Consider the following 24216-nt stretch of genomic DNA (forward strand, 5'->3'; position numbering starts at 1 on the left):
AACAAAATTCTGTGTGCATGCTTTCCACAACATTTTGACAAGATAACAGTTTTGGCTTAGGAAGACTATTGTAATGCTGGACTCATGGTGAGCAGAAATAGCGAGTTGTTGAATGAAAACACTATTATCTTCAAGGACTTGCCAATCACTTAGAACTAGTTCATGCACTTATCGGTAGCCAACAATATTATTTTGGATGAATCTCTATACAATTTTTGTAGAAATCCATCTAAAACATGGAGAATACTTCCAAAGTTTGAGATGCAAGGTCTTGAAGAAATGTGCTCCTATTTGATGGAAGATGTCACACCGTGGCTATTTGTGTGGCTTCAAATGGAGGATTGGAAGTCCTACACAGCACCATTTGAGCATGACATGTTCCATGATACAGAATCCATTGACATTTGGAGTATATGGTCAAATACAGCTCTGCTAGACTGAGTTATGAAGAGGTAGGCAAAGGCATATAGTGGATACCAAATTTTTTTGTATATAAATATTCACTTTAATAGAATTCATTCTTTTTTTCTCATATGTTTCCTATTTGGGAGATCGCAAACTAATTGGAATCCTTTTCCTGTTGAAAAATAGACTCGTTTGAAGGGTTCTTATTTCAACTCTTGCTTCATGTCTTCGAAACTTTTTCCTTTTCATGTGTGCTATTAACAACCTTCTTGAAATGAAACGACCAAATAATATTGTCATTTGTGGAATGTCAATGCAATATTATTATAATATAACGTATGAGAAATGCCCTTTTTCTTTCAATGCAATGGTCTTGCAATTAGTAGATGGCAATAGTATATTCAAGCTATTTTAATATAATGTTGTCGTTTAGCAAGGCAATGTTGCTATTATAGTGTAATGTTATGATACTTAATACAATGTCCTTGGAATGCACATAGCATGGCAAGCTCCTGACAAGCTATCATCTTCTAATGCTATGTAGTAGCACTAGTAGCAGTGCCAACCACTAACAACATCACTAACTATTAGCAACATCCCTAACCACTATTAGCAGCACTGAGCAGAGCACCAACCACTAGTAGTAGCACTAACAACATCACTAGAAGCACCATCAACCACTAGCAGCTGCACTAACAACAACACTAGAAGTAGCACCGACCACTAGTAGTTGCACTAGCAGTAGCACTATAGTAGTTGCACCAACCACGAGCAGCACCAACCACTAGCAACTACACTAGTAGTAGCACTATAGCAACTGCACCAACCACTACCAGTAGTTCTACCACTAGGAGCAATAACACTAACCATTAGTAGAAGCCAATCACTATATATATGTTGAGTTGTGAGGAGTTTAAAGGAGTAGTGATCTATTTGTTTGTAGAATAATACCTTTAATGACATAAGAATCCCTTGCTACTATGACATTTCCCAAATAATCAAGATAGTCCTAATCAAATTGTTGTTTTTTTTTACTACATTTAAGTAGGTAAAAATTTGCACCCTCAACATTATTGGTCTCTTCAAAAGTTGCAGATGTGTATGCATCTTCCTCGCTATAGTAGGCTATATATCTAGCAAAGGTACCAATGTGTGAAAACCCCAAGCTTTGTTGGTATATCTATTCCAAATCCCATGCATGCATGCATCACAAAAGCATGACAAATGTTTGGTAGCAAGGCCTGATGGATCTTGTGGGTTGTGACCACGAAAAACATGTAAAGAACGTGAATTGGGAACAGCTTCACAGTTCCACTTGTTTTGGGTCAATGTTTTCTTGGGTGTAGCCAATCGCAGAACTATTTTCGGGGCCATTTTGGGTGTAAGGTGCGATGTGTTCTTGGGTGAAATTTTGAATTTTGCACGGACCCGCACTCTCATCGAAAAGTTTCCTGATGTCATGATGCTGAATTAGCATAATAATGAGACACAATCTATTTATTTTGAACACCATAGGGCTTAACACGTGGTAGCTTTGCACTACATTATGCATCTCTGCACTGCTTCATGCAACGCAATCTCTGGCCTGGACCACCTATCATTGCAAAACCTTTTGCCGCAGCTTTGCCACCTATCACTAGGCACTGCGCCCATGCAGATCATTACAATTCAAGGTTGGCTAAGAGAGACCACCGTGTTGGTTCTTGGCATAATAATGAGATGCAATCTGTCATTCTAAACATTGTTGTAGCATAGACCTATTTCATTAATTTTGGACTGGTGCATTGTCCAAATTCGTTTTGTGAGATAATTTTGGATAAAACATTAAAAAAAAAGAGGCTCTTATAAAACAAAACATTGAGTCAAAAAGGAAGATTAAAAAAAATAAAATTAGAAAAAATGATGTGACATGTTATTAAAACCATAGTACATTAATAAAAGAGGACATCACATTGTTAAAAGAGACAAAAAGAAAGATTAAAAAAAATCAAATTAGAAAAAATGACTTGACATGTTATTAAAACTAGACTACATTAAGAAAAGAGCACATCACATTTTTTTATAGAAGTAGATCATATAACTCAAAGCTATATGGTGTCAAAAAACACCTTACATTAGCTCAGTCCTACATGGCTTCTTGCAGAGAATACAAGACAATCTAATTCACAAAATGTTTTAGATAATCTAATTTACAAACTATATTAGCAATGCAAAGAAAAGTCTAGAAGATCTCATCGTTGGTCTCTCTTATCTTCTCAATAACCCAAAGTCTAGAAGATCTCATCATTGGTCTCTCTTATCTTCTCAATAACCCAATCTTCCACTACCCAAAGTCTAAAAGATCTCATTATTGGTCTCTATTATCTTCTCAATAGCCCAATCTTCCATACCTCCACAGCTATATCCTCAACATGATTACATGCAAGGAAGAAATTCAAGTAGTCATAGTTGTTTCTTTATAATTTCTCTATGAGGCTCTTATTGTCTCTCAGCATCCACATCAAATCGCCCATGATGAGAGCTGTGATAACGAAGGTTACTTAAGAAGTCTAAGAGATCTTGTCGTGCTTTTATAATATGTCTTAAAAGTCTTTTACTCTCTGCTATCTTGAGAGTCTCCTCCCTCTATGCATCAAATTCCTCTCTCTCCATTTGTGTCAATGGAGAGCCTTGTCGAATTCTGACCTCTCTCTGTGCTCCTTGGTCAACAATCCATTCTTTGAGACTGTTAATTCCAGACTCCACGTCTTCTATGATGCCAAGGACATCCATGGGTGGGGAGATGATAAAGAAAGAGAGATGGACTAGGATTGAAGAAAGAAGAGAGTGTTTGTGGAAGGACTAGGATGGAAGAATACAAGTAAATGAGAAGCACTAGGATGGAAGAAAGAAGAGAGTGTTTATGAAAGGACTAGGATAGAAGAATACAAGTTTCTGAGAACGACTAGGATGGAAGAATACAAGTTACTGAGAAGGACTAGGATGTAAGAAATAAGAGAGTGTTTGTGGAAGGACTAGGATGGAAGAATACAAGTTCACTAACACACGGTGTGTTTGCTATGATAAGGATAAGGGTTGGAATAAAGTGAGTGAAGCATTGGGAATGATCTACTTTAAGTGAGTGGAGATGGTCCAATTGACACTTTAACCAATAGTGTGTAATGAAAGGTTTGGAATAAAATCTTGCAAAACATTGGGAATGATGTACTTTAATTGAGTGGAGCATTGGGAATTGATACTTTGAAGTGAAATATTACAAATAATTATTATGTTCTTCTCATCACACCTTTATTTCCAAATAATAACATCATCACACATTCATATCATAATTCCCATCACACATTTAATATTTCCAAATAATCACATCATCACACATTCATATCATAAAATTGTGTGCATGAAATAAATATATAAATATCATGAGTAAATGCCACTTAAGTAATAAGTCACAAATTGTGCATAGTCAACAAAAACAACATCATGATTCAATACATTGCCAACAAATAAATGTCAACCATAATACTCATGGAATAAACAACATCATGAGAATATGCTCGTCATGCATATACAAAAACAACATCATACATGCATCACAACTCTTCTGATGCTTCTAGTGGAGGATGTGGCAACTCTTCTGATGCTTCCAATGGAGGCTATGGTGCTCTAGATGTACACCGAGTCTCTACTTCTTTTGTAGTGTGTAGTGCTTTTGGAGTAGACTCAGTATCCTCTTCCTTAAATGCAAGCGGAGGCTATGGCAACTCTTTTGATGCTTCCAATGGAGGCTGTGGTGCTCTAGGTTTACACTGAGTCTCTACTTCTCTACTTCTTCTGTAGTGTGTAGTGCTTTCGAAGTAGACTCAGTCTCCTCTTCCTTAAATGCAAGCTCTGATATTGCTTCAGTTGCATGTTGTATTTCTATGGCAACACGATTAGGTCTCGAATGATTTCAGCCCTAAACAATTGTATATCCTTGAATATTTGAGCTCCAAAGAATCTTCCGATGAGACCTATGGCTTAAGTGAGAAAATTTCTTTGAAAATCAACATGCAGTTATAGGCAACTCTCCACCCATAGCTATGCCCATCTTCCTGCTCTACTACTAAATGCCTTTGGAAGTCTAGCGAGTCTTTGTACTAGCTTGTTTCTCTAATAGCAGATACCAACTTCTCAACCGACCTGCTCATCATGACATATTAAAAAAATTTAGTGTGTCTATCACATAAGATACATAATATAGAAGTAACAACAGATTAATAATAGAATACTTACGTTTGCACTGAGCCATGAAAGCCTGCAATCAAGTTGACAAACCAACAATAGTTGTCTTCAAGGTCCCAAACCACTAGACTCCAATGTGCCCTACACGAATAATCAAGAACCATTATTATTTAACATAATGTTGCCAGTAGAAGATGAAAATAAAGGTTGCGATGATACTTACATCTCATGATATGCCATAAACAAGACTCACATGCCATCTAAATGTAAAGGCTGTAACCATTCAATACGAGAAATACACTTCCTATATACCATACAATCTAAATTTATCTAGATAGCATGTTTGGCATCAATGCTATACCCCTTGTAGTAGGCTCAATGAAATGAGAAATACACTTCCTATATACCATCTAATCTAAATCTATATAGCATTCAAAATCAAAAGCCAAAATGGCTACCAAAATGCCCTCATGTGCCCAAGATGAGAGAGAGAGCGGCTTAAACCCTCTTAAACACTTTCACCTTCCACCCTATTGGTCAATGAGTCTACAAATTCTCTCTCAAGCCTCATAAAAGTCACTTTAAGTCACGTAAAGCTTTCATGGGAACTCAGTACTACCATGTTAGTTCGAGCATTGCAATGCTTAGATTTGAGCATTGGAAGCTCGTCCATGTGTCTATTACATAAGATACATAATATAGAAGTAACAACAGATTAATAATAGAATACTTACGTTTGCACTGAGCCATGAAAGCCTGCAATCAAGTTGACAAACCAACAATAGTTGTCTTCAAGGTCCCAAACCACTAGACTCCAATGTGCCCTACACGAATAATCAAGAACCATTATTATTTAACATAATGTTGCTAGTAGAAGATGAAAATAAAGGTTGCGATGATACTTACATCTCATGATTTGCCATAAACAAGACTCGCATGCCATCTAAATGTAAAGGCTGTAACCATTCAATACGAGAAATACACTTCCTATATACCATACAATCTAAATTTATCTAGATAGCATGTTTAGCATCAACGCTACACCCCTTGTAGTAGGCTCAATGAAATGAGAAATACACTTCCTATATACCATCTAATCTAAATCTATATAGCATTCAAAATCAAAAGCCAAAATGGCTACCAAAATGCCCTCATGTGCCCAAGATGAGAGAGAGAGCGGCTTAAACCCTCTTAAACACTTTCACCTTCCACCCTATTGGTCAATGAGTCTACAAATTCTCTCTCAAGCCTCATAAAAGTCACTTTAAGTCACGTAAAGCTTTCATGGGAACTCGGTACTACCATGTTAGTTCGAGCATTGCAATGCTTAGATTCGAGCATTGGAAGCTCGTCCATGGGGAGGTCCTCATAGAGGAACTTCAAAGTTCATACTTCCTTCCACATGGATGCTTACATTTGAGCCTTGGAAGCTGCTCAATGGGGAGGTCCTCTTAGACGAAAGTGAAAGGCTATACTTCCTTTCAACAATGTGGTCCGTGCTTTGACAATTTGTGAAAGATTAAAAGTTTCTTTGCAATATCATCCATAGATTGAAATGTGCTACAGTACCCAGGCCACAGCCGTGCAAGGCAGGAAAGCACCATCCACCAACCTTCTCCCCAAACACTTTACTTTATCTCCTCCGATATCTATCTCCCTCCCACTATACAGAAAAGTTGTCCAATTCAGACGATTCAATGGCAAACTCCACAGTCGTAAGCAGCTCGATTCCAAGTGCTGCAAGGGGACTAGCAATACTAAATAACCTCTGGCAGAATTATGGTGGCTTATATGGTGACTACTACGCAGTCATATACGCCGCCCCCATAGCTGTTTTGCCTATGCTTCGGAAACAAAAATGGGCTCCCTGGCTTCACCAGCCGCTGGAACGATGGCTTTTCTCCACTCTTAAGCTTGAGCTGGATGGCATAGCACTCTGGGCAACTCAAAATCTTGACACGCACCACCAATACCTCGTCCTCTTTTGTCTTGTTGCTGCAGCTCGTCAGAGGTAGGCGTATATTTCTTGCTCACTTACACGCACAGACTATCAATAACTGATCATCTGTGCGATCGAGCTTTTATAAATTATACGAAGTGTACGCTAGTAATTTGGCACACATGATTCATTGCATTGCAGGTTCAAAGGCACGTGGATGGCTTCCCCCGAGGTCCAAAACGTCTGGTACGGTGTATTCTTGCGAATACTGTCCAAAGCAAGCATTTACACCTTGCTGTTCGCAATCTCATTTCAATATAATAGGATTCCTCGTCATCATCTCCTACTCTGCTGTGTCATCATTTCACTGAGTCGCACCTATGAGGTATTCCAGCCGTGGCTTGCTTCGATTGATTCACCTCGCACAGTCAGCAGACAGATCAAAAGGGTCGCGGCCGAGTTTGATGAAGAAGCATCAAGAATTCTTTTTTCTTCTGCTTATATATGTTGGCCGTCAGACTTTTCTACTGTCACCCATGCGCGGTTGACGGACTTCCAGAGGAGACTCAGGCCCTCTGGTATGTTCGTCTCGTCAACTTTACTGGACAAGTCCAGTCCTCCAGGCGATTACCAATGCCGTTACTGTTGGGTCGGTGGCTCTGGCTTGCTTGTATTCGGCACCGTACTTTTCACTTTGTTGGGTCTGTGTGATGTAGCGATGGCCGAAGACATCGCCCTCTTCTGGAAAATTGTTGTTGGATCCTTATATTCGATGGGATTTCTGTACATGTCGTTTCAGGCCTTGCCATTATGGGTGATTCTGATGGGAAGGCTCACCCATATAGTATCAGATTGCAACATTGAGGAAGCAGATGTATGGTGGACTGAATTGAAGTCCTGGTGGCTGGAAACAAGAGAGTTTTTGGAATTACTTGTGACATCTGGTTTTCCGTTCAAATACCAGGTGACGCTGCTAGGAACTCGGCAGTCTGTTTTCTTGTGGTATCTCTTGAGTCGCCTAGAGGGTTTAGAGTTGGCGACATACGTTTGCTTTGCGGCTTGGCTCAGATATTCGCTGGACCTCTTGCTCTACAAGCTAGCACTGCTAACAAAATACATTGGATTAGGGAAGTACGTCCGGTTAGCCTGCTCCACATGTGGGTCTGTGCTTGTCAAAATGGTTGTAACATGGCACATGGCTCCTGGATTCAGTTCCATAGGTGTGGAGTTGTTGAATGCAGAGACAGCCTTAGCGTCGTTGAGGGTTTGCAAGACACAACACGACTGTATTAAAACTTTGAGGGTGGACGAGTTAGTGGTCAAACTGGAGGACATTGTCGCCCAGAACGGTGAAATCCAGGAGCCATGCACATTTTTCCAATGCCCACGCCCTGCAGACATGAATCTGGGGTTGCCTCTCCAAGAGCATCTCATGAGGCGAGCCATTGCTCTTGGGCTAATGAGATGTGCAAGTGTCTCCCTTGAAAACTTAAGAAGTGCGAAAATGAAAGACGCTAAGAAAGTTTACAAGCTTTGCAAACTCTATTGCGGCTGATAATGGTGTCCACCATAGATACTCATGTTCCTGATCCAAATACCACCAAGTCCATTAAAGCAATTGCCATTCTAGTGCATCACCTAGTAATGGAATCTGGTGCCCATTGCTGGGCAAGGTACAAGGGTCGGGAAGGAAATCTTGAGGCAGACCTTTGTGTTTGCCTTTCGGACAAAGATTGGTTAATCATAATGGCTCAATTCAACGTCACCATGCTTCTAGCATACCTAGGGTTGCGAAGCACATCTTTGTATTGGCCTTATGTGCAATTTGAATGTGAAGCACTTAAGGAATGGGTGACTAATAGGTTAACGGTCTCTCCTAGTGTAATGGAATGTTGCTTTGTGTGAACATCATTGGAGTGTCTTGTTTTCCAATTTTGTTCATTCTAGAGCAAATTTATCTCCCGAAATCTTTCAAACCAACCGTCCAATTAATTCATTTCAAGTATATCTTGTGCATATTACTCACTTTATGGAAAGTGAATTCAATATACCTATTAATAGATAACTAGGTGTTCATATATAGGAATTGACATCATACTCGGGAAAATGATTAATAATTTGCATTTTGCTCCAGAAACTCTTTACATTCATTGTAAAGTATAGAATAAACATGCACTAGTACTTTAATCATTTCCTTAGAAATTTTGCTAGTTGAAGGATGGAATATTTGTTTGTTTTGGTTTCCTTAGTATCATGATGTAGACATTATCTCATTACTTATACAATCAAATAATATTAGTGATCTTGAGGCTATCCCTTTTCCAATATTTTGTGTAGCATACAAGAACAAAAATTGAAATATATCAATACAAGGACTTAGATGACTTTTTTATACATAAAGGGATTAATCTAAATATGTATACAATGTCATCATTTTGTGAATATACTTATCAAGCTTGAATATTTTAAATGCTTTTACATGATTGTTTACAGCTTTTTTAATTACTAAGTATATGTGATTGGTGATTGAATTTAAAAGCCAAGTTTAGGTGTATTGCTATATACATATTCAAGGAGTTTGTATAAAAAGTTATTTAGTATGATTACATCACATGTAGCCTTTAGAATTCAACATTTAAACACAAGCAATGTTTTGTGGGTGCATGTTACCACTAGGCATCAATCGCTTTTGTAATGGGAATTTGGAGAAAATCTAATTGAATTTGTTTCAAAAGACAAGACCATCATAATTTTTGGAGGTGTAGGAGAGTGAGACACACACGCTTAATTGCACATCAAATATTAATTTTTGGAGGTGTAGGAGAGTGAGACAAACACATATTAATTAACCACCATAAATTTGAGAGGTGTAGGAGAGTGAGACACACACATATTTAGTCTATATTATCATGTGGCAATATGATGAATCTATGCAACTTCAAGCCATGGGCTTAGGGATAGAGTTGATCCTATGCCCTCTATAGTCCTCTACAAACTAGGGCATCTCATACTTGTCAATAATCCTAATGCCCACTCTTAAATGCATTCCCTAACTATAGGGTGCATGTACAAGATATCCTTTTAGGGTTTTGGGGCATATGATAGTATTTAGGATTACAAAAGAAAAAGCCAAAGTATTAGAGTGATATGTGCCAAAGCATTGAGGTTATATAGAAAAAGCCTCTAACATATTGTGTACACCCTATGCAACTTAGCCTTCACTCCTTATTAAGTAATAGATGATGTATACCATAATTATGTTATTAAAATTTAGGTGAGAACTTGTCAAGTGAAAATGGTTTAACAAAGGTATACATGACTAGTTCTTGCATTGGATAGTGAATCAGGTCTATTTCTTCATTGAGGAATTTTTCTTGAATGAAGTGGTAATTCTCTTCAATGGTGCTTTGTTCTTGGCATACAAAATATTTTAAAACCAAAATATTAAAAACTTAATGTAGCCTTATTGGCTTACAAGACAACCAAAATAGCTAGATTCGAATGAAAAGATTACAAGAAATCTTGATGCATCCTAATGCGTTTACAAGATAGCCATACAAGAATAGCTGGGAGATCAAAATTCCCTAAAGGAAAGGTTGTATGAGCTAGAAATACAAATAGAGACAAAAATTCATGAAGGAAAGACTATAGGAATTGGAAAGCTAAATAAACATACGGAATTGAGTCATTGACTCCTTTGTCTCTCCCTTTCTTGCTTCTATAAAACCACTAGGCCATTTTTCAAGATTATGCCTCAATCATTCCTATCTTCATTGACTTCTTTGATGATAGACTTATTAATTACCTTTGTTTTACTTACTTCTTGGCCATTGTACATTTTCCCATTGTTGAATACCATCCCCACCATCGTCCTCCCCCTTCCCTTTGTGAAACTGTACCCTAATCCTCTTTACTATCATGCATTCCCACCCCCCATAGTTTTTATCTATCCTACATCTCCTTGCTTATGGTACATGTAACATGTCATGGTTGTTGAGATTTCAATGACACAACTATGCTCTCTGAAAATCACACAGTGTGTGGGGACGTAGTGGTAAATCTCTTCTTCTAATATTTTGACACTAACATCATATCGGATGGATCCAATAGGATAGGTATAGCAAAACATATCTACAAAGATCTAGAACTATACTTGCAAAATCATGGTCTAGCGAGACATATATTAGAAATAGTGCTAGAAAGATTCTCACTCTAGATTGGCAAAAACAAGGATGATAGCACTCTACTTGGGACTCAATTTCCACTCACATCATCCATTTTTCATAAGACCTTAGATTCCAAAGCCAAGTTCATCTTGAGGCTAAAGAGAGAAATACTAAGGCTAGAGACATGATATATGATTTGTGTAAATATTTTGTGTAAAGATAAGAAATCCTTGATACATGAGTTCTATAGAATTAGACAACCCTTGATACATGATTTGTGTAGAGAAAGAAAAATCAAGAACATATTAAATATCTCTTAATGAAATGAATCTCCCACATTTTGGGGCTCGTTATGCAATTCAATTCAATTGTTCATGTGTTGAGATCCTTGTGCTCCCTTAAATTAGCAATTAAAGGAAAAAATAAGGGGGGAACATAGTTATGGAAGTATAGGTCATAGCAAATCTTTCCTTGATATATATAGTTATAAATGTTAGCCCATGCTACAAGTTTTAAGTCTTCAATGGGTGTAGGTATAATTAATCTTCTTATTTTAAAAATCATCATACACTATATTAGTAACTTTGGGGAAATCCCAATTCCCAAAATTTGAAGGCATTTTGTTTCATTTGGAAGGAAACAAATTGCGGAATTGATATATTCAAAGATATAATTTGAGTTTTAATTTGTCTTAATATTATATCATTATATCCTTATATTGGAATATTGAGAAGGTTACATATTGATATATTCAATAAGCAGTGTAGCCCACCAAGCTCATTGAAAATTGGGATGGCACCTCTATATGATTTGGCATACACTAGAGTCTAGAGCAGTGGGGTTTACAAGGACTTTGAGGTTGGAGGGACCCACCCTGATCACTAGAGCACCAAGTGGGTCAGGTATAAGCTCTCGCAAGATGATAGAAAAGAGTTAGGTTTTCCATGAAGGCCCTCCCAAGCATGACTCTAACTAGGAGTGGAATTACTCTGGCTAATGTCGGAGTTCTTTATGTTACCAAGTCAAGCCAAATGAAGAGTGGAGTACATCAATTTAGTAGATTCCCTAGGTAGAGAATCCCAATGACTCAAATGATAGTAATTAAGAGTTAAAAATGACTTGAACAGTGCTAAAATCATGTGATTCTAATAGAGGACTCCACACTGGGTGGTGGGTTTACCAAGTAGCCTCCAAAGGTATAGGGAGAATTCAGCCTAGTTGGCACCCATGTCAAGCCCCCATGTAGCTGGTCAAACCATAGGGGAATATCTTGCTATTAGTACTACTATAAGTCCTTTGTTGCAAATGATATGTTTGATACTTTAAAGACAAGATCACATTTATCAAGGGTCAATGCACGATTGAGTGGGCAATCACGAAACTATTTTAGGGGCAATTGTGGGGCCCCAACATAATGTGTTGGTGGGAAATTTTTTGAATTTCGTGAGGAGATATATATATATATATATATACATATATATATATTCTATTTATCTATACACATATATATATTTCTATATTTATGTTTATATTTATATAAGAGATATATCTGATATAAGATATATCTATTTATCTCTTTCATGTAATGTGTGTGTGTGTGTGTGTGTGCGTGTGTGTACAAGACTAAATACATAGATATATCTCATCTATTATAGCTTTTCTGAAATATGAAAATTTTTGTTTCTTAGATTCATCCCAGTTTGTTTTTAAAATATTGGTATGTTTCAAATTTGGCATGGCAAATAGAGACAAGATCATGACTACTTTGCCAACAAGGACAAAAGACTAGTGGAGGGCCATGCTTGTGAAGGAGAGGAGTGGATCCGCTAAGGCTTGGTACAACTTGCTGATGGTGTCTTTTCTTGCATAGTTTGTTTTTAGGGTAAGTGATTCAGAGATATTCACTCTTTGCATTACAATGCTATGTAAAATCCACATGTTATCTCACTACAAGACACGGGCCTCTTTTTGATGCTGTCTTCCAATGCTTCGTAGGCATGAGCACGAAGATCATCAGTATGGTTGGCAGACAGGGAAGGTGTCAATGTAGATTTCAAAATAGCCATCGGTATGGTTGTCGGTATGTCTGTGGGTATAGGGGTCAACATACCAACCCCTACACCAACATATATACCAACTATTGTTAGATATGCTCAATGCCCCACCCTCCTGGTAACCACCAGTGGTCCAAGGTGCTCAAGTTGTAAGGTCCCCATATGAGGAGAAGCCATGTGTGAGCTCGGGATACTGGATGTGGATCTTGACTTGCATGTCAGATGAGGTCTATCAATGAGACCATTGATGGTAGAAAGGTGATCTGTGTGAGTCTAGCCTATGGGCTAGGCAAGGTAGGTAAGTTGGTAGCACAACGAGGCACATTGTCTTGATTCTGTGGGAGCCCCTTGCTCTCATTGGGGTCTGGGGATGGTATAAGGAATATTCCTTGAATATTCCATGGATGATGAGTCGATTCCACCGACTAGGTTGACTGGTCGGCTCCACCGATTACATTGATTCGACCACCGCCCTCATAGCTATAAAGAGGCGACCTTCCCAATCCATTATATCCATCAGATTAGATCAGATCTTCCAGCTGGTAGCTCTTCACCTAGTATCTGTCTAGATCACCATCTAAGCTCCACTATGGGAGCACATGGGTGAATGGAACCATCATCTATACTACATCAGTATTAAAGGAAAATTTTGTTCATCTCCAGTTTGCTGTGTACTCTCTATTCTTTGTTTAGTTTTTGTTCCATTGCGCCATGTAATTTAACATGGTATTAAACCCCAGGCGGCTCTAAGGATCGAAGAGTAGGAGGGCTTCAACAGCATACGGAGTGATGGCATCAGGAAGCGGCTTGAGTTCAGTAGCTATACCAACAATACCAACAATCCAAGTGTTGAGGATTCGCCCACCAACCTTCACTGAAGGCAAGCTAGATGGTACGAACTACACTCTGTGGAAATTTAAAATTACTGCTATGCTGGATTCGTATGAGCTTCTAGAGACAGTACTAGGGACAAACCTAGAACCATAAGAAATTGACAAAATATGAAGAGGGGAGAGGAGAAGAGTGGAGATGAGGAGAGAGGGCATAGCTAGAGAGCACACCACAAATGACTAACTGTACACTAGATTTAGTTGAAAAAATAGAATATATACAAACCCTTTTAGGATTAGGATTAGGGGATCTAACCCTTTCCTTTATAGCACTCTATAAGGTTAGTGCTATGCTATGCCTTCCCTCAAGATGATGATTCTGGGGAATCGAAGAAGGACTGAGCATTACATTCCATCACACCCCTTTAATGGGAATGTCCTTCCTCTATGTCAAACCAAGAGCTAGTCGGTGTTTCTCGAATAGCTCTTTACCGAGTGGTTTGGTAAAGATGTCTGCAACATTTTCTTTGCTATCACAATGCTGCAGTGTGATGTCACCAAGTAACACTCTTTCTCTGATGAAGTGCTCTCTAACATCAATGTGCTTTGTCCTGGAGTGATATACTAGATTTTTTGCCAATGCTTGAGTCGATTGATTATCACAGTATATTGTTGTTGGCTTTGACTCATCAAAGTAATATGTTTCTGACAATAGTCTTCTGAGCCATATAGCCTTACATGCACTTGTAGTGAGTGCTCTATATTCTGCTTCAGTCGAAGACAAAGAAACAGTTGGTTGTTTGTTTGACAACCATGATATAGCACCTTAACCAAGGAAAAATGCATATCCCTATGTCGATCTCTTGGTCTCATGATCTCCGGCATAGTCAATGTCACAGTATCCATGCAACCATGGATGACTTCCTTTGTATTCTATCCCAAACTGTCTTGTACCTCTGATGTATCTCAAGACTTTTTTGGCTGCATTCCAGTGCAACTGTTTTGGATTTGCCATAAACTGTGCTAGTAAGCTTACTGCATAACAAATATCTGGCCGTGTGATTGTCCAATATATAAGAAATCCAATGAGCTACCTGTAGTATGTGTCATTGACTGTAGGCTTTTCTAAATCTTTAGTAATTTTCAAACTCTATTCCATGGGAGTGGCTGCAATCTTGCAATCTACCATATGAAACTTCCTCAGGAGACTGTCAACATACTTGAGCTAACTCATGAATGTGCTATTTGAATCTCTCCAAAACTCAATTCCAAGACAATAGTGCATAAGTCCAAGATCTTTCATATCGAACTCTGCAGATAAGTCTTGTTTCAATTTTCTGATGAAGCTATCCTTGCTTCCTGTCACAATCAGATCATCTACGTACAAAAGTGTAATAGTAATGTCTTCCCCTTGAACTTTATAGTAGAGAGTATGATCTGCATTGGAGTTCATCTATCCTAGATCAACAAAATACTTGTCAATTCTGCTGTACCAACTTCTGGGTGCTTGCTTTAAGCCATAGAGACTTTTCTTGAGATGGCAAACCTTATTCTTTTTTTTTGGTTCAACATAACCTGCTGGTTGTTGCATGCAGACTTCCTCGTCTAGGTAACCATTGAGAAATGCATTCTTGACATCGAGCTGATACACATTCCATTTGCTGAGTGTTGCTAGTGATATCAACAACCGTATGGAATCCATCTTTGCTACTGGAGCATAAGTCTCATCATAGTCTTGACCATATTGTTGTGCAAATCCTTTTGCAACTAAAATAGATTTGTATCTTTGAATACTGCCATCTAGATTGTACTTCACTTTGTATACCCATTTGTTTACAATGGCCTTCTTTCCTGGTGGAAGGTCGCATAATTCCCAAGTATTATTCTTATACAAAGCATGCATTTCTTCATTCATAGCAGTTTGCCATTCTGGCTTGTCTACTGCATCTTCGAAGTACACTGGTTCTTCTATAGCCATGATGGTAGTCATAAGAGCATAGTTGGTGGTTTCCACCTGAATTGCTTTGCCTTTCTGAGCATATGTCAATCTGGCTAGAGGTCTACTTTCCCTAGTAGACCATCTGATCTACTATGGCTCTGCTTGGGGTGTTGTTGGCAATTCTTGCTCTTCTTCATCAACCTGTTGTGTAGATGACTGTGAAGTCGATCCTTCTATCTCCTGTATAGGTGAGGTTTTCCATTCTGATTCCTCATCAAAGATTACATCTCTGGAGATAATGACCTTGCGGTTGATGGGATCATACAATTTGTATGCTTTGCTTTCTTTACTGTAGTCAACCATGATGCATTTGCATGACTTTGCATCCAATTTTCTGCGATGGTCATCATGTATGTGGGCATATGCTATGCAACCAAATATGCGGAGATGCCCTACGCGTGGCTTTTGTCCAGTGAATGCTTCATAAGGAGTCATACCATCAGTTTGGTAGGAAGCCGATTAAGCAAGTAGTTTACTGTAGCTATCGCTTCTGCCCAATACTGTTTCAGAAGATGCTTTTCACTAAGCATTACTCTAGCATTGTCTGCTAAAGTCCCATTCTTCCTTTCAGCTCTTGCATTCTGCTGAGGAGTATCTGCACATGTGAATTGTCTTCGAATGCCATGATTTTTGCAAAAGTTCATGAATGCTGAAGACATGTATTCACCTCCTCTATTTGATCTCATGACCTTGATCTTTCTGCCTTTTTGGTTTTCTACCATGGCTTTGAATTCTTGAAATCTAGAAAACACTTCAGATTTATCTTTAAGTAGACCCAACAATATCTGCTATAGTCGTCGATGAAGTTCAAGTAATAAAGTGAACCATTGATGCTGCGAGTCTGGGCATAACCCCATACATCTGTATGTATCAAATCAAGAATACCTCGTGCACGAGAGGTACTTCTGACAAAGTTGGTTCGCTTTTGTTTGCCAAAGTAGCATGCTTCACAAACTTTTGCAAGAAACTGTAGCTTCGAAATCCCAATTGCCATATTCTGATTCTTGAGATCTAACAAGTACTTGAAGTTGACATGACCATATCTCTTATGCCATATTGTAGATAGTGGCATCTGTTGCAGTTGAGATGACATGGCATGCTTATCTGGTACTGTAGCTAGCATTCTATATAAGTGTCCTTCCTTGACACCTTTTGCTACTAGCTAACATCTTTTGGATTTGTCTCTGATAGTGCATTCATCACCGTCGAAGATGACTTTGTAATTGTGTTTCATCATTTGCCCTACTGACAAAAGGTTCTTACTGAGCTTCAAAACATAGAGCACATCTTTGACTAATCCTTTTGTACCAGTGAAATTGTTCATAGGGATAACACCTGTCCCTTGAACTAGATTTGTGTATTGTCTACTGTGTAGATGACATTTTTCTGCCCTTCTAATGGCTTTATTTCTGTGAACCATTCTTGATGATTTAACATGTGAGATGATGCACCGCTGTCGATATACCAAGGATCCTATTCCAGTTGGTCGACTTGATAGCTGTAATTCTCTTTGGGATTGAAATCAGTGTCTAGGCACACTGTATCAGTCTGATGCAATTCCTCGCTTGCAAGAAACATATTTCCATGTTCATTTGCAAAATGAATGTGACTAGAATGTCCACCACGATGATTTCCTCTATCTCAGGAATTCCCTCGATTACTGTTGGATTGATCGCCTTGGTCATATTGCTTCTTGTGGCAATCTCTTTCATAGTGTCCAAACTTGTGACAGTAGTTGCACTGAATGTTTGACACATTGGTGGATGCATCCCCTCATCCTTGGAATTTTCCTCGGTTGGAATGATTTCTTGTTTGCTGATTCTGATGTTGCTAAGGATGATGCTAATGCTGATGCTGATTCTGACTTTGATTTTGTTGATGATGACCACTTTTCTGGTATGATATACCTCTGCCTTTGCCTCTGCCTCTGCTTCTATCTGAAGTTGTGAATGACTGATCATTATAATGACCTTTATGTGCTTGAATTTCCTTAGTCTTGAGTGCTTCACCAAGTAGAACTGACTGAAGTTCTTCCAGTGTCGAAATTTGCCGTTGGATGGTAATACTCTGTACTAGATTCTCGTATCCCTCTCCTAGTCCATTCAAAATGATTTGAACCATTTCTGTGGGGTTCATAGTCTCTCCTACTGCTGCAAATCTTGGATGTGTTCTTGGACTCATAGAGAGCTGCGAACATATCCCATGCTTCTTTTGATGTCTTGACTATGTTGAGTTGTCCTAGCATGACATCTTGCACATTTTGCTTGATCAAGTGATAGGCATACTTGTCTTTCTTATCCCATTCTACTTGAGCTCGGGCAATGGCAAGATCTACTAGTGGTGCAGAAACTGTTTGTGTAGATGTAGATCTGGTTGCTGCAGCAAATCCGAGGAGAACGATACCTCCGAATGCCGACCTTCTACGATCTTGGAAGTGTAGGAACGCAGATGCTCTGTGTGCCCTGGTTACAAGTACTACTAATAGTGTTTTGACCTTGATTTAGTATACATCTAAGGCAACTGTGGCCTAGAACATATTGAAGAGTCAGTATGAGATGTGGAATCAAACAAGGGTCCAGAACCTGGAGAATCAGCTCGCAGCTGAGAAGTTTAATGAAGGAGAGACACCGAAGGCGTTCATAACCTGAATCAAAAATCTATGTGACCAGATGGCTGGTGCTGGGATACAAAAGACTAGCGAAGAGCTAGCTCGGCGGTGTCTCTGGATATGTCCACCAAGGTCTGATGGACTGGTAACAGTGCTTAACACTCAAGTGAGACCCCAACCATTGACTTTTGAGGAGTTCTGTGCTTTACTTATGGAGGAGGAATTGAGTCTTAAAGCTCGAGATGGAGGTGGCAATGGGGATGCTGTGTTCTCTGCCACTGCAAAAGGCAAAGGTGGTTCCTCCACCAAAGGTGAGTCCTCTACTCGTGGTGACAAAAAGAAGGATGGCAAGAAGAAGTTTCAAGGAGAATTCTTCGACTGCAAGAAGAAGGACCATGTGATTGCAGATTTTCGGGTCAAAAAAGAAGATGAAAAGAATGGTACCCTAAAGAAGACAAAGGGAAAGAGACAGCTAACACATCTGAAGCAAAGTTGGATCTATTTCTGGCCATTGAGGAAGAGTGTTCCTTAGTTCAAGAAGCTTCAACCACTGATTCATTGGTGTTTTTCACCACTGGTGTCTCCCGTCACATGACCTACAAGAAGGGTCTATATTGTTCCATGTAGCCTCTATAGGAACCCATCACCATGACAGTTGGAAATAATGCAAAATATTGTATTGAGGGTATAGGTATGGTTTCATCTGTTTCTGTAAATGGAGACGTTAAGAAACTATTTAATGTGCCGTATGTTCCACAAATCAAGAGAAATTTGCTATCAGTTGCTTCCATAACTGACCTTGACCATGAGGTGAGGTTCAACAAGATAGGAGCAAAAATTATAGATAGTGCTGGCAATCTTGTTGGCACAGGAGTAAGGAGGAACAACTTGTATGAGCTAAGTGCTCTTACAGCCACCGCTAGAGTGGGCACAAGCAAACTTTGGCATGAAAGATTCAGCCACATCGGATTTGCAGTGCTGAAGGAGATGCAGAAGCAAGCTATGGTTTCTCACTTACCTGCAGTAGTAGAAATCAAAGAACCATGTGAAGCTTGCATGATGGGCAAGCAACAAAGAAAGGCATTCCCACAAGAAAGCAAGAATAGAGCAAACAGTCCTCTAGAGTTGGTGCATGTTGACTTGTGCAGTAAGATGCCTACACAGGACTTGGGGGATCTTTATATTTGTTATTGATCTCGTGGATGACTACAGCAAGAAGATGTGGGTATACTTTCTTTGTGAAAAGGCTCAAGCTTTTGGTAAATTGAAAGAATGGCTATACCTTGTTGAAAATGAAACAGGGAGAAAAGTGAAGAAAATCAGATCAGATGGTGGTGGTGAGTTTGTTTCTATAGAGTTTGGAGATTTTTGCAAGAGCAAAGGGATCAAGCGATAAACAACATCACATATGCCTCAGTAAAATTTTGTTGTTGAATGCCAAATGCGAACCACCATGGAGATAGGGAGGTGTATGTTGAAAGGTGCTGGACTGCCAAACCACTTTTGGGCTGAGGCTATTAATACTATGGTTTACATCCTTAATCGTTGCAGCAACAACTATCCAAATGCACTAAAACGTAAAACACCACATGAGGCTTACAACGGTAAGAAGCCATCTGTCTCACTTTAGAACGTTTGGGTGTGAATGCTATGTGCATGTACCAGACAAAGAGAGAAACAAGCTACAACCAAAAAGCACCAAATGTATCTTCTTAGGCTATCATGATGAGAAGAAAGGCTATAAGTTGTATGACCGAGAGGCAAAGAAGATCATAGTAAGCCGCGATGTGGTGTTCAGGGAGCAGCCACATGCAGTGGAGCCAGTGAAGAGCTCTTCCACTTTATCATCAAGTGAAGAGGAAATATCCCAGGAGCTATAAAGGAGGAGGAAATATCAGATGATGAAGGTATAAGTCACCAACCTATTGTTACACCATCGAAAAAGCCATTGCCATGATGGGTAAGACAGCTCTACGACCATGATAACTAGATGCCTATGTCTATTGAGCAGCATGCAGATGGACCAAGGTGGTCTCAGAGAATTGAGGAGCAAAGGAGGGCTTTTGCTCACATAGTCAATATGGCCTTGATGGCTGAGATTATTGCAGAAGTAAAGGAGCCTACAAATTTGGAGGAAGCACTTGCAGATCGAGATTGGAAAAACACTATGCAAGTAGAATATGACAGCATCATGAAGAATGAAACTTAGGAGTTGGTAGATCGACCACTAACAGAAGAGTTATTAGCACCAAGTGTGTTTGGAAGGTAAAGTACAAGGCCCGTGGGAATTTGGAAAAGTACAAAGCCAGATTGGTTGCACAAGGATTTTTACAAGTTGAAGGGTTTGATTTTCAATAATCTTTTGCTGTGACTGCTAGAATGGCCACTATTCGCATAGTACTATTGGTGGCTGCTCATAAAAAGTGGCCAATTTATCAAATGGATGTTAAATCAGCATTCTTGAATGGTGACCTCAAGAGGGGTGTACGTGGCTCAACCACTAGGGTTTGAGGCCCCCCATTCTAAGAACAAGGTATGTAAGCTGAAGAAAGCGCTATACGGGCTAAAACAGGCCCCAAGAGCATGGTACCAATGGATAGACAAATTCTTTCATAATTAAACTTCAAAAGATGTGCCTCAGATGCTAACTTGTATGTGAACAGGAAACGTGGAAAATCTGCTATTATCATTATATATGTGGATGATCTCCTTATTATATGTGACTATGAAGACATGATCTAGCAGACTAGAAAGGTGTTGAGCACTAAGTTTGAGATGACAGACTTAGGCTTGATGCACTACTATTTGGGGATTCAAGTCTAGCAAGAGCTAGGCAAGATCTTCATCTCTCAGTAGAAATATGCAAGGGAGATCTTGAAGGCATTTGGTATGTCCGAGTGCAAGGAGATAGCTACACCTATGGAGGTAAATGCCAAGCTATCTATGGAGGATGCCTCACCACCAGCAAACATCAAGAGGTACAGGAAGTTGGTCGGCAGTCTCATCTATCTGTGCAACACCAGACTGGACATCAGTTTTGCTATTGGCATTTTGAGCGAGTATTGAGTAGGTTCTCCAATAAGCCCTGGGAGAATCATTGGAATGCAGGGATGCAGGTGCTTAGGTATGTGAACGGCACTCTTGACTATGGCATCACCTATGGTATGAGTGTTAGATATGCTCAATGCCCCACCCTCCTGGTAACCACCAGTGGTCCAAGGTGCTCAAGTTGTAAGGCCCCCCATATGAGGAGAAGCCATGTGTGAGCCCGTGACACTGGATGGCATGTTAGATGAGGTCTATCAATGAGACCGTTGATGGTAGAAAGGTAATTGTGTGGGAGCCCCTTATTCTTGCTAGCGATGGTATAGGGAATATTCCCTAAATATTCCATGGACGACTAGTTTAGGTTGACTAGTTGGCTCCACCGACTAGGTCGATTGGTCGACTCCACTGACTACATTGATCTGACTACTGCCCTCATAGCTATAAAGAGGCGACCTTCTGAGTCCATTGCATTAAATCAGTTCAAATCATATTAGACCTTCCAGCTAGTAGCTCTTCACCTAGTATCTGTCTAGATCGCCATCTAAGTAGTGCACAGGTGGACGGAGCCATCATTTGTACTACATCAGTATTCAAGCAAAAGTTTGTTCCTCTCCAGTTTGCTATGTACTCTCTATTCTTTGTTCAGTTTCTGTTCCACAGTGCTGTGTAATTTAACAACGGGCACTTCCTTGGCTGGTCATTGTGACTCAGATTAGGCTGGAGATGTTGATTCTAGGAAATCAGTTTCTGGATATTGCTTTTCTTTAGGTTCAGGTATCTTCTCTTGGATCAGTAAGAAACAACCAACAGTGGCATTATGTTCTACCGAGCCTGAGTAAAAGGTAGCATGTTTTGCTGCATGTGAAGTAGTGTGGCTGCTGAGGAGGATCTTATGGCACATGGGAGTGCAAGAGGATGAGGCAACTGTGTTGAGGTGCGATAATCAAAGTTGCATGGCCATTGCTAAAAATCCAGTGTTTCATGCACGCACAAAAAATATAGAGATTCAGTATCACTATGTGCGTGATTTGATCAAGGACAGGATAGTGGAATTGGTCTACTATCCAACAGAGCAAAATGTAGATATCTTCACTAAGGCACTCAGGAAGGATCAGCTTCAGGGTCACCTTCAGAGACTCGGCATGAGAGTGCTATCAACAGAAGCAAGAACAGAAGGAGAGAGAGAGACAGAGAGCCACAAGTTTTGGTGGGTGCAAAACCACCCTAATCTTCTTTTTCATTCATTTATATATGTGTTTGAGTATTGTACATAACCGGGGTAAAGGCATAGTGAACTTTAACCCCCACAACCTCCCACTTAAAGGACAATGTGCCTTTAAGAGAGAATAACTAGTGAGCATACTATCCAATGCCCATGAATACATGACAATACTCAAACTGCTGACTAGGTAGACTCTTCATCAGCATATCTGTAGGGTTATCATCTGTATGAACCTTGACAAGCTCTATGCACTTGTCCTCAAGTACCTCCCTGATGAAATGGTACCTGACCTCAATGTGTTTGGTCTTTACATGAAAGACCGGATTCCCTGCTAGCTGAATAGCACTCATGGAATCACTATGCAATGTCGATACACCTGTATGAATCCCCAAATCTCCCACTAGCCGATCAAGCCATATAGCCTCCTTGCAACCCTCTGTGGCTGCAACATACTCAGCCTCTATGGTAGACAAAGCAACACACTTCTGTGCGTGAGACATCCACGACACTGCACCACCTGCAAAGGTGAACACATAACCAGAAGTGGATCTCCTACTATCCACATGCCCTGCATAGTCTGAATCTGTGTACCCAAGTACACGCATGTCTCCTCTACCAAAGCAGATGCACATCTCCTTGGTACCCTTCATGTACCTCATGATGCACTTAACAGCCTCCTAATGCCTCTTTCCTAGATTAGCCATATACCGGCTAACAACTCCCACTACAAATGCAATGTCTGGTCTAGTAGCTATCATAGCGTACATAAGACTCCCAACTACTAATGCATAAGGAACCTTGGCCATCATGGCCCTCTCCTCATCTGATTTGGGACTATCTGTATGACTCAGTTTCACATATGGAGGCAATGGAGTACTCACTGCCTTCCCCCCCTCCATATTGAAATGCTGCAATACTTTTGTAACATACTCTTTTTGTGAAAGCCAAAGGAGTTTCCTACTCCGATCATGCGTGATGCGCATACCAAGAATATGACCTGCAAATCCCAAATCCTTCATATCAAAGGCCTCATGCAACTTGTCCTTTAATGCATCTAGCTCATAAGTATTCTTGCTAGCCAATAGCATATCATCCACATATAGTGCCAAGGTTATCAGGCTATTATCCTTAGCCCTTTTAATGTAGAGGCAGTGATCAATTTCACTCCTTCTAAAACCCTGGGACCGAATGAAAGCATCAAACTTCTGATACCATTCTCTAGGCGCTTGCTTATGATTATGGAGACTCTTTGTCAGCTTGCAAACTAAATGCTCTTTGCCCTTTTCTTCAAAGCCTTCCAGCTGCACCATGTAAATTTCCTCATGCAAATCCCCATGCAAGAAAGCTATCTTGACATCCATCTGCATAAGCTCCATATCCTCTGATGCCACTAGTCCAAGCATGCATTTAAGTGTGGTCATCTTCACAATCGGAGAGAATATCTAATCAAAGTCCACACCCTTCTCTTGCTTGAACCCTTTAGCAACCAAATGGGCCTTGTACCTAGGCACATCATCACCTGTGACCTTCATTTTGTAGACCCATTTACATGGCAATTCTTTCTTTCCATGTGGCAAAGAAACCAAGTCCCAAGTCTTATTCTTCATAAGTGAACTCATCTCTGATTGCATAGAATACTCCCACTTGTGTTGATCCTCGCACATCATAGCCTCTTTGTAGCAAGAAGGCTCCCCGCAATCAGTAAGTATCACATAGTCTACCCC

The 24216-nt window shown here is 39.8% G+C and overlaps 1 protein-coding gene across 1 annotated transcript; it reads left to right on the forward strand.

Moving 5' to 3' along the window:
- The first annotated feature begins 6244 nt into the window (after nucleotides 1-6244).
- LOC147887153 (uncharacterized) lies at nucleotides 6245-8465 on the forward strand. The gene is made up of 2 exons (XM_087394845.1): nucleotides 6245-6637; nucleotides 6767-8465. Exons 1-2 carry the CDS (start codon nucleotides 6324-6326, stop codon nucleotides 8118-8120), a joined length of 1668 nt encoding a protein of 555 aa, XP_087250971.1. The 5' UTR covers nucleotides 6245-6323; the 3' UTR covers nucleotides 8121-8465.
- Nucleotides 8466-24216: the final 15751 nt, after the last annotated feature.

Source organism: Dipteris shenzhenensis, chromosome 23, assembly GCF_047967505.1.
Source record: "Dipteris shenzhenensis isolate YYH24624 ecotype China chromosome 23, Dip_SZ_1.0, whole genome shotgun sequence".
Lineage (NCBI taxonomy): Eukaryota > Viridiplantae > Streptophyta > Polypodiopsida > Gleicheniales > Dipteridaceae > Dipteris > Dipteris shenzhenensis.

Bases quoted from the DNA above. Each gene is read 5' to 3' on its own strand.
- LOC147887153 (XM_087394845.1), top strand. From the start codon at position 6,324: ATGGCAAACTCCACAGTCGTAAGCAGCTCGATTCCAAGTGCTGCAAGG. The intron at 6,638-6,766 runs GTAGGCGTATAT...ATTGCATTGCAG, and splicing joins GTTGCTGCAGCTCGTCAGAG to GTTCAAAGGCACGTGGATGG.